This window comes from Psammomys obesus, unplaced genomic scaffold (genome assembly GCF_907164565.1).
Source record: "Psammomys obesus unplaced genomic scaffold, mPsaObe1.curated_primary_1811, whole genome shotgun sequence".
Classification (NCBI taxonomy): Eukaryota; Metazoa; Chordata; class Mammalia; order Rodentia; family Muridae; genus Psammomys; species Psammomys obesus.
Window position 1 is genome coordinate 44,230,413 of NW_026587216.1, and position 11,704 is coordinate 44,242,116.

At 36.9% G+C, this 11,704-nt stretch overlaps 1 protein-coding gene across 1 annotated transcript in view; it reads right to left on the minus strand.

Annotated features, from left to right (window-relative positions):
* The window catches only part of Necab1 (N-terminal EF-hand calcium binding protein 1), a 163,950-nt gene that overhangs the window by 124,458 nt on the left and 27,788 nt on the right, over positions 1-11,704 (minus strand). The window contains exon 3 of the mRNA XM_055603579.1: positions 8,067-8,175. Coding sequence (XP_055459554.1) covers positions 8,067-8,175 — 109 coding nt within the window. The remainder of the gene's footprint in view (positions 1-8,066; positions 8,176-11,704) is intronic.

Sequence of the window (11,704 nt, forward strand, 5' to 3'; positions counted from 1 at the left end):
TGCATTGATTTTCCTTCTCATCTCAACTTTTTAATTGAGCTCACAACTTTGCTGTATATTATGCTAGGAAAAAAAATCACTGAAAAGCTAAGAAGTCACAACCTCTGCCTTTATGAAGGAGAGCGTTAACCAATTAATACAATAGATCTAAAATTGTAACTGATGTAGCTGCTACAGAGAAAAGTTTATGTTCCAGTGAAAATGCAGAACAGAAAATGTAAGCAACAAGGGAGGTTAGGAAAAGAGGTATAGGCAATAAGATAAAGGTGGGGGGAGATATTTAAAGTCACATGGTAGGTGGTAAAGACTGGCTATGGGGTGGAATACAGATAAATAGTAGAAGAAAAGAGTTTTCCATGATCATACTTGAATACATAACTAGAAGCCATGTTAAGCAGACACTGCTGTGATTATGTCAAAGTGACAGGGTTCCAGGTGTTCTAGGCTCTGTCCTGAGATTTTTCTGTATTGCTTCAGTTTATTTTACAATAATCATGCTAATTATACTCTCTTAATCATGAACTGCTTATTCCTCCACTGTGAGCTAAAATAATATCTTGTACTAAGTAATTAATAAATTCCAGAAATTTATGATCTGAATTCTTGATGCTTTGAGGTCCAACACCAATATACCAGCAGATTGGAAGGGGTAACAAGCTCCTTAGAGTATTTCTCATAGAGGCTTTCAGCCCATTCAAGTGGGCTGATGACAGAGTCATCTCACCAAGTCCTCACTGACTCATGGCATCACCTTGGAGATTTGAAAGCAGGGAGACAGATAGCAAAAAAGAAAAATGTTTTTAAAGAAGTTGGTTTTGAAAACCAACCTTTCCCTTCAAAAAATAATGATTTCAGGTTTTTTGAAATAGCTCCTGCCTAAATAAGAATTTTTAAGAATAATGTGGTTATAAAGATAGAAATGTTGTTCTAGGATGATTGTAGTGGCAGAGATTTTTTTAAGAGCAGATTTTGTTGCTGTGTTAGGTATGTGAGAAGAAATAGTCCAAGAGGCGAGTACAATGTTCTTTAAAGGAGCTGATGTTCCACTTTTACAGAATCTATTTCATCCATTTGGTGGATAATAATAAAGTACAAAATAAGACTATTTTTAAGTGAATAAATAATTTACCATAGAAAACTTTCTTTTGAGTAGTAATTGACTTTATTACACCATTAGCAATTGCATTGTGGCTTCTCTTCTTCTCACGCAGGGAGTTCACCAAAGGCTGATGGAAAGTTCCAGTTCTTCATGGGGAGGAATGAATGACAACCAGAAGGTAATATTGAAACACTAAAAATGTTTGAAATTTCAGCTTTTATGCAGATGACTTAAGAAAACAGTGAAACTCTGAGCATTCTGAAGAACAAAGAGAAAATAAAGTAAAGCAGATTGAGAAAAGGAGGGCGGTGAGAAGGCTAAAAGTAGAAACTCACTTCCAGGTATGAAGGAGGGAAAATGTGGGAAGAATGGAATTAATGTCCACAGGGAAAAAAAAAAAGAAGAAGAAGAACTTTTCTACAATGTAGCAACTCCCACACTGTAAAAACCCAACACAATAGACATAAAAAGAGAAGAGATAAAGGCAGCAATTAAAGTAATTGCCTCTATACTGTACATCCAAATATATTCTGTGGCTGGGGACTAGCCATCTTTTCATCAGAATAAAGCACTTCAAAGTGACTTTTAAGAAAGGCCTGGAAATATTTTGATTTTTGATATATAAAACAGCTAAAAATATGTAATGTTCTTGAGACAGCATGACAATTAAAAGGGTTTACATCTTGTTTTTGAGTAGACCTTGGGAAATTCCATGCCTCTGAATAAGCTGTTCAAGCAACTTCGGCGAATGAGTTAACTCTGTTGGTGACTAACTGCAGGCTGTGAATTGTAACACATTCTTATAAAGTTTTTGTGGAAATTAAGCAAGATGATACAAGTAGGTGCCCAGAATGTAGCTAATAACTGCATCTCCTTATTCAGTTTTTAATTGCACATATCTCTTAGAAAATATATGTGTATATATATTTTAGAAATAAGTGTGCTGCCTTATTTGATGTCACTGCCGCCTTTGTCAGAGAAAATTGGAACCACTTCATTCCTTAAATTATAACTAAGGATAAATCATTTTCACATAAAATTTCCTTAAATTTTTTTCCGTGTAAATCTCCCAAGGTATGATAATCTTTTGGAGAATTTGGCTTGTAATTTCACACTCGCCTTTGTGGGTTAGCGATTCCTCTGTTCCTCTACACCTTACAGTTTGTAAGGAGACTTGGTTTTTGAAGAAATAACAATGTTGCTGATAAAACACCTTCACAAGAAAGAGCAGTCTCAAACCAACTCTCAAAGCTGCACATACTTATTTTTTTTGTTCACCTCTTTGTGAGCTAGAGAAACTAACGCTCCAAGGAGAAAAATAGGCTTAGGTAATTACTGAAGTGAAACACATCTTACAAATGAATGAATAATTAAAAAAAAAAATCTGTTGCCACAGGTTAGCTCTGGGACAAATAGAACAAATAACTGCAGATTTGATAGGGAAAGTGGGTCATGGCTTTCAGTGTCTAGGACCGTGCGCAAAAGAATACTTGAAAAGGATGTAATGACATAGTCTTTCCATCAGCCATGCACATGAGTCTTTCCACTCTCAAAGTTCCCAAAGAAGGAAACTGGCATGAAATTCAAGAACATCTTGATATTTACAGTAGATGGAATTATACAGCCGTAATGAATAAATACTAGATGTTGCTACATCTAAATTTTAATAATCATCCTAAATGCACAGAAGACCGGATGGACCTCAAGGCACAAAGGTGTGACAAGCGTGGTTCTAGAAGAATGTAGGGAAGCTGGGATACTGACAGTCAAAAGGATGGGGAAGTCAGAGAAAGGTAAAGGCCTAGTGAGACCAGCATCCAAGTTTCAGTTTGCACTCTCTTTCCCCTGAAACCGTGACGAATTGTTCACAGATGCTACTGATATCAAAGTAGGATACCAGAATTTTGCTGTAGCTGGTGGGAAAGAAAACCAGTCATTCTGAGAGTATTCCAGGGTAGCTCCTAGCCATCCTGGCCTCTCACTCATTCTGAGAAAAAAGCTGAGAGAGAGAGAGAGAGAGAGAGAGAGAGAGAGGTAAACAATGACAGAAGGAAAACTGGCACCATCGTTTGAGCACCTGAATTCCACATACTTAGTCACCTCTGGGTTCATCTGATACAAGAGCAAGGGTATAATTTCAGTAAGTCATCTTAACTTGGGTTTCTGTCACTCAAAAGCAATGAAGTCCTTCTTTTTATAGTATCATTTTCCTCACTGTGACCTTTTTCCAATTTGAGCAAGGCAGAGACTGTGGAATACCTGTTCTAAAGCTGATTTGCCCTACCTCTGTAGCTTTGAGAACCCTCTGACTCCCCCTTCACCTAAAGCATCCCAAATACCATGTCTCTTAAAAAAAAGCTTACATATGCTGCTGTTTTAAAATATTCTGGACAAAGGAGAAAACCCTTTGCTTAGTTTCTACAGATCATGCATAGAAACAGATGCTCTCAAGCCTGTGTTTAATGCTTGCTTTTCTTGGTCGGTTTGGGTCATGAGTGTTGTTCTGCCAGGGCTCTCAGGCAAAACTCAACCGTAGGATGCTCACACTGACCACTCAGTTATGGACTTTCATGGTCATGTGTTCTTTTGGCATATAGCTTTACCACTTCCCGTTCTCTGGCGTTCTTGCTTGTGTACTTTTAGCCACCCCATACTGGAACTAACATCTGGGGTTGTGGACTACTCTACTTTTCCAGGTACCAAGTTTGTGGTTTGACTTCCCACATTCTCTGTTCCACTTGAAGGAGGAACAGGCTGTGCTAGTAAGGAGATCTGTCTTCCTCACAGCTAGAATAGCTAATCACAATGCCATGCACACTTATGCTGCATAGCCGTCAGATTGCCCTAGTACTTACTGCATGATATTGGCCCTACCTTCTTTTCCTGCTTCTCACAACATATGTCTTCTTAAGCAGTGTGATAAATAACTCAAGGAAGATAGTAGCATGATCAAGGAACTCATCCTATTTTCAGGAATTAACTGTCATGATAAATGTAGGATAAACAACTTTTTCTATTTCAGAAGGAGCATAACACTCCCATCTGAAACAAATACTTTGATATAATTATCCTCTAATTATTATGGGATTTTAATCTCATCATTAGTGCATAAAAACTACTTTCAAATGCTGGAAAGGCATGTCATAAAATATTCATATTCTAGATGGCCCTAAGGAGAGGACTATGTGGAAATTAGAGGGAAAAACCAATTTACAAGAAAGTACAAGAACAAATGTTTTCAATTCCAGCACTACCTCGTTGTAGCAGTTAGAGATATTTATGTTACTGTGGTGTCGGTGAGTTAACAAGCACAGGGTTGAAATTATCAGTGCTTAGCATCCAGAAAAACTATTTTAGTCTGGAACAAAGACTCTTATATCTGAGTGTATGAGTTTCTAGTCATGAGCTCCTCTCTGAGAGCCTTGGGATACTTTTCTATACGTTCACTCTGCATCACGAGCAAAGCTTCCATCTGGTCTACCATTTGGTCTACCCTGACAATCTGGGTAAGTGCAGTTCACTGCCAGAATTGCTTTAAGTCTCCAGGGAATTTTTCTACCATGCTTCTGCTATGACTAATACTTCAGGATTTATCCTAAATTTTCTTGTTTTCAACTAACTGATTGCAAAATGTAGCTATGCTGGCTTTCTAGTGAGTGAAAGTACTTTCTGTGAGCTATGAAAGTTTCTTCTTGACCTAAAAATCTTACCTCCAGTCTTCTTTTTTCCCAATAGGAGTAGAGGCACTCATTTGTGAGCATTCAACTGTAGATTTAGTTTTTTTTAATTAAATTTTTAATTTTTTACATTAATTACATTTTATTCAGTTTAGTTTTTATCTTTTTTCCTAAACTTAAATATTAACAGCATCATGAGTATACTTTTTCGACTACGTCTTATTGTCTTACAAGTTGAGAAAACAAATGTGTGTCTAGAAAATATTTCCTGGAACTGGGAGGGTTGCAATAAAGAAGAATTACTGAAATCTTTGGAAGATTAACAGGTTTTTTTTTTTTCTTTTCAAAAAAGAAAGATTAGACATTTCTTCCTGGGAAGAAGAAAGTTAACATGAAGATTGAGATTGTGAAAGTTTTAGTAAGATGGAGGTAAAATTTTTATTTTGAAATATTACTTTGTTCGCAGTTATTTTTTAAAGAAGTCAAGGCTCTCAATAATCTCTTTCTTTGTTAATACTTTTAAAAAATTCAGTATATTCTCTTTTGTCAGACCATATAATTCAAGAATCATTTTTATATACTTCATGAATCACTTTATGCAACAATAATTCAGAAAGAAAACATTCTGAGTATTCAAACATAGTAAGAAAGCTATAACTTTAAAATATTAATTTTAAAAAGTGATAGAGAGTAGAAACCATTTATCATAATAGAAGTAGCAGAATGCCACATGGGAATCACCTTAGGATGAGATTTTTCTGAGGACTGAGCTCAGGCTATGCTGTAGAGCTGGACAATGAATGTGAGGTGCCTTCCTTAAAAACAAGGGCCAGTGGTTCATAGGTTGGCTTGGAAATTAATTTTAAAAATTCTCTCAAGTAGGGTATTCTTTCTATAAGAAGTAATTTATCTAATTTTAATACTTAATATACCTTAATTATGCTGCATTGTAGAGACAAGCTGTAATTAAATTCCTCTAAAAGACTACTTCTTATGACAAAGTAAATATTCAACTACCAGGCACTGGGGAGTTGGGGGAAGACAGGACCCAGAAAGCTGCTGTAAATGTAGACATAGTGAATCTGCTTGGTTCTGTACCATCAGTATTAATTGGTTTCTTGTGGGCCAGGCTGTGCTCTTGATAAAATTGGAGTGGTTTGGGATGTTTGTATTAGCATTTGTATTTGGGAAGTATTAGTATCAGTATTTGGGAAGACAGCATATGCCCTAAGAAAGTGAGTAGCAAAGAAAAAATAATTGGCAGATATAGTACAAACTTGGATCGTGCAAGATAAATTTTTTTTTTAGCTTAAAATAAAGCTCTGACATTTCTATGTCAAAGCTTGAATTAATCTTTGTAAAAGATCAAAGCTTGACACTGACAACCTGGTTTAAGGAGGAATTTCATGAATATAGTTCAGAGGTCTCCAACTAATATTTTAAATTTAAAATTGATTATAGGTATGTCAGAAAACACACTATTGTTGCTAATGTATATTATAGCAACCAATAGTAATAAACTTCCCTTCAGACTTGAATAAATTTTTTCACTTCCCTGTTTTGGATACTAAATAAGTTCAAATGTATACAAAGTAACAAAAACTATGAAAAATGTAAATAAAATGACAAATCAAACCAATAAAATCAAGTGAAAACTTTCTCCTTAACTTTAGCAATATCACTGAAAAATATTTATGACACCAAATTCTAAAACTAGAAATCTCAATACATGTTCCAAATCTTAACATAATAAGGAGGAAATAATCAGCACACTTGATGGAGTGTTAGCACACTAACCACAGACAGTATACCCCAACCACAAAGGGAGCCTCTGTCTCCTCTATATCACCTCTCCCAAAGGCTTCTTTTCATGCATGAATGTTCTTCCTCAGTATCCTTTTAAGGTTTTTAAGACCTGCAGTCAGTCTTCCTCCATCTCTACCATTTTAGTTGCTCCCTCACAGAAGCACAATGACCTACAAGATATTGGTAGAGTTCTTGACTAGATTACCTTTACCCTGCACAAAGTTGAAATACTTTCAAATATGCAGAATATAAATGATCTCTCATCCAGACCACTTTTCCTCTCTGTAAACCTCCTGCACTTTTAGTTGGAGAGTCGACACTTTAGCAATCAGAAGTGACTCCTGGTCCTCCAACCTCCAGAATTTTCTCCATGCCTCTTGTTGACTGGAATGTTCTCTCCACTCCCCTCCCTTCTTTCCCTAAGCAGTTTCTACTTTCCCATCACATCTTAGTTTATGAACAGCACCTGAGCCACACTGACCTACAGTGCTCTTCTTTGTGATCCCAAGTGTCCTATGAATACATCAATCACAGAACCTTTGACATTATACTGAAATTATCAGTTAGTCTAATACTGTTTTGACAACAAAAGCAAAGGCAATGCCAAGACAGTTTAAAATGTTGTTGAATTCTAGAAACTTACTGATTATTTTGGAAAATATTCAACCACCAGGGTAAAGTGAATTTAATCTTTTAAGTTTTTAAATAGCCTCAAGGAAACGTCTGTTCATAGCTGGAGCCCCAGAGCACTGTCTTGGTGGACTGGCTTACTGCCTGGGACCATGTTTCAGCACTTTTCCTAAATCCGAATGTGATTGACCAGGCAGGAGGCATGGTGGCAGATCTCCAGGGATGTATGAATCCGTGTTCTTTCATACTAAAATTCTGGAAAATAATGTGATTTGGTTCGGTAACCCTAAGCAAGCAGTGCATTTCTGTTGATATATGCAAATATATAGCATGGGGGGGATATGAACAGAATCTTCATTAATGTTCTCCTTCTCCAAAAGAGAGATCTACATGCCAAATAAATGGAGTTAATCGATCACCCTATGCGTCGACTCTTCAGAGCTATTCTGAGCACTATCTTACCTGCTGCTCTCAGGCAGCAGTGATATGGTCTTCATAACTGCAATAATTTTATTTCAACATTAATTGAAATAAAGAGGATATTTTTAAGCAAAGAAAGCTTAGATTATACAAAGACAATAAGATTTTACTTATTTATTAATGACAGACTATAATTATTTGTCATGCCCTCTGTGTTTTATATTCTGTAAAGAAGGTACAAATTCAAACTAATATAAAATTATCTTTTTAAAGATATAGAAGGTTTTTTAAACACTTCAGAATTTTTAGGAAAGAATTTTTTAGACCTAAACAATACAGAATGAACCTTCTCACATCTCTTACCCCATTTCATGAGTGGCCCCTTTACATTCTCACCACCTCATTTACAGAGTTCACTGATAAGTATTTCTTACTTGGTATTGTGTGTGTCAATGGTGTGGAAGAGCTCATGTAGTTCTTCTCCACTGAGAACTCCATCAGCAAAATAGGCTTTAAATTCCTCAAAGGACAATTTCCCATCATCTGAAATAAGAACAAACAGAAGAGAAGCAAATCACTTTAACCTTGTATACTGGTCTACTTTTGATTTTTAAAACTTGGTCCTAGTGTCTGTGGTTGTTTAGTTGTTCATGACACATATATATTAAAAAAGAAAGAGGAAAAAGTTTGAAGTGTTAAAAAGAAAAAAAAAACCAATTTACTATGTCTTCATTGGATACAGCACATCAATGAGTACGCTGATGTATGTCTTCTTGGCTTTGAGTATTTTTGGTTGGTTTGTTGCCATGATAAATATGTAACATTTAAGGACACTTTTACCTAGTCATAGAAAACGAAATCCACACAGGAACACAAAGGGCCAAGCAAAACGTTGTGTTTTTATGATACCAAGTCTACACAGAACCTAGCAGGCCAAAGGAAAAATATTAGATGTTTAAGAAGTGTACTTTGATGGAATATTTTACAAGGATATGAGTTATTATCATTCAAAAAACTGTTCATTGTTGTATTCATTAAACTAGTGACTGCTTTTTAAAGACAAACACATTTTTCTTATTTGGGATATAATAGAGATACACAATCAGAGTCTAATAAAAGATAAGATGGAGAGATATAAGCATAAGTATTTTTGCCCAGCTGGGATCAGTAAATTCAATGAGACAGATGCACTTTAAATGTATGTGAATTTGGTAATGGATTATTTTCATTTCAAAGAGTGATGGGCAAGGTTAGTATCTTTTATACCTGACTTTGAAGAAAAGCTCTGGATAAGCATAGACACAAAAAACCCTATCACTCACATGAAAAATATCTGTGCAGGGCACAGAAACAACAAATCCAAAGGAATGAAGGGCCCCTAAGGGAGAGGCAGCATCCTTTTCTTATACACAGTCATTTATCAGTTTTTTACAGAGAAGCTGCCAAATGACTCTAAGTGATAGAATAAGCCTTTGCATTTATAACACACAAGCTCAGAGCTGAAAAAGAAGCTGCTCAGGATCACAGAATTTCTCACAGAGACCTCTGACAATACTGCAATGAACAAAACAGAATCCTATCATTGGACTAAAAGTATGATTTAACAGGACTAGACCATCAAGATTATTTAGAGCACTCTTTCAACAGATGACTCCAGATTGTCCAAGGACTGCTTAAATGCCGATTCCTGGGTGCTGCCCAAGCATCAGAATTGGGCAAAGATCTCAGAGTGTGGGTGGACAAGATGGATGGTTCTTAGCAACTTGTACTGCTTCTCCTTGCATTATACCTATAGAGAAAACAGCAGGCCTGAATTACTTAATTCTTCAGGTAAAGACATAAGGGCCAGGATATTTTTTTTAAATATTCTAGTTTGTAAAATACAGATCCTTTTAACTTTCATTTCATCTCTTTCTCTTTTTTTCTTTCTTAATTTAACAGGCACAATCCACCAAGCTATTAATTGTTGCTAACAGTTATCAGAGCAGATGTAGCCATTAAGACGATAAAAATGTAGGTCTGGATCAAACTTGCAAAGCTTTCCTGACCTGAGTGACCTTCTGGACCGGTCACTCTCAGCATGCAACCCCAGTAGCTCAATGCATCGGGAAGACCAATTCACAGGCTTCTCTTTTGTCTAGTCCATGCTTGTTTTAGGTGAGTTATGAAAAGTTAGTCCTATACAGCCTATTGTTTAGCTCAATATGCATCTTTTTACTTCAATAAAGAAAGAAAGAAACCAGCAGGAGGAGAAAGTTGTGCATAGATGGACTAGGTCTGGAGTCCGGACGCACTGGTGCGCCCCTGCAAATGCACTCAGGAGGCTATGGCAGAAAAATCTAGATTCCAAAGCTACAAAGGAAGGCCTTGCCTGCAAACAAACAAGCAAGCCAACTAACTAAACCAACCAACTAACTTAACTAATTAACTAACTAAACTAAAAAGAGAAACACTAGAAGTGAACGCACGATTTTCTGCACTGCTGCCGTGTTGTACAGATGACCTTACACACTGATAATGTGTGTAATGGGATGTGTCCTTTAGTAGCTCCCAGGTGAGCTGAGCTGGCCATTAGAACTGTGGTTGCCTGTGCTGCCCCTGGGTAGGGCAGCCTCTGTATGCTGCTTTACAATTAGGGAAAAAGTTCAAATAGTAATGCACATGATACTAAAAAAAATAGCTTTGGCTAGCAAGTGCCCTGATTTGAAAAAAAAAAAATCTATTGGCAAAAAGTATATAATAGGAGAATGTAAGCATTAAATTACAATCCTGGCTTGAAGGGTAGAAAGTACGTGTTGAAAGCTGTTTTTATCACATGCGGGATTCTTGAAAGTCTTTGTGACAGGCTGCCACACTGTAAAACAAGCAGTTGCAAAGAATTCTTTTTGAATTGCTTTAGACTAGTACTAAAATGTTAAACAAAAGCTTAATAGAAAGGATGAAAAATCCCCTTGTGTGATTCAGTATTAATAAGGCAATTATATTTTTATTAATATATTTTATTTCAATTTTGATGTTTCTGCTGAAACCTTCTTTTGAAACAGAACAAAACAACGAAAACTTGGCTTCAACTGGCTTGCTCACAAAATAGGCATGCTTTCTAAGGCCGCACTCTGCCAAGGACAAAGCTTAACCTTAATGGGCAATGTCCACAGGCATTCCAACTTTTCTTCTAGAGTTACACGCTTCATCTCAGTGTGTCCTGAACATTTGACCTGCTCAGCCTTATTTATTTTATTTTTTAATTAAGTTTGTTTTTTGGCACCTTCATACACATATACAATGGATTCCGATTGCTCTCTCTCTCTTACCGTCTCCCCATCTTTCTCTCTTCTCTGGCCGAAGTCCCTCATTCCCCCATTCACACGTTCTCATTTTGTTTGTGTCCCTCTGAGTTTGGCCAGGACCACCTGTGTAACTTTGGGACTGGAGCTACATTGGAGTCTGGTGAGTACACCCTGGTCACACAACTGAAGACAGTGACTATTCAGCAGTGAGGGGTACGCCCTCTGAAGCCCCGTCGCCAGTCCATGACTGACAGTTGAGAATTGTCTTGTGCAGGCCAAGCACAGAGGATCTCAACTGCTTGTGAGTACGCAGTCTAGGGGATGGGGGTTTGCTGCCCTCCCCCTATCTTTTGCCTCTTGCATTCCTTTCATTCCTTCTTCTATACCATTCTCAGAGCTTTACAAGGATTAGTATAAATTACTTGTTTAGGGCTGCGCCCTCTTCTTATTCTCAGCAGCCTGGGGAGCCATGAGCCTATGCTTTCACTGCCATCCATTGCAAATAAAAGCTTCTTTTATTAGAGTTGTGAGTAGCTTCAGTGTAAGAGCATAAACAAATATTTAGAAGGCAGGTTAACCTCTTGTCTATTTATCTAACCATCGGTACTGGTACTAATTTCCCTCATATGGACTATGAACTTTTAAAACATAGCTGTTCTCAGTTATTAAAGGTTTTTTCATACAACATATTTTCATTGTACTTTCTCCGCCTATACCATCCAGAACCTCCTTACTCCTTCCGACATGACTCTATGCTTTCTCTCTCTCTCTCTCTCTCTCTCTCT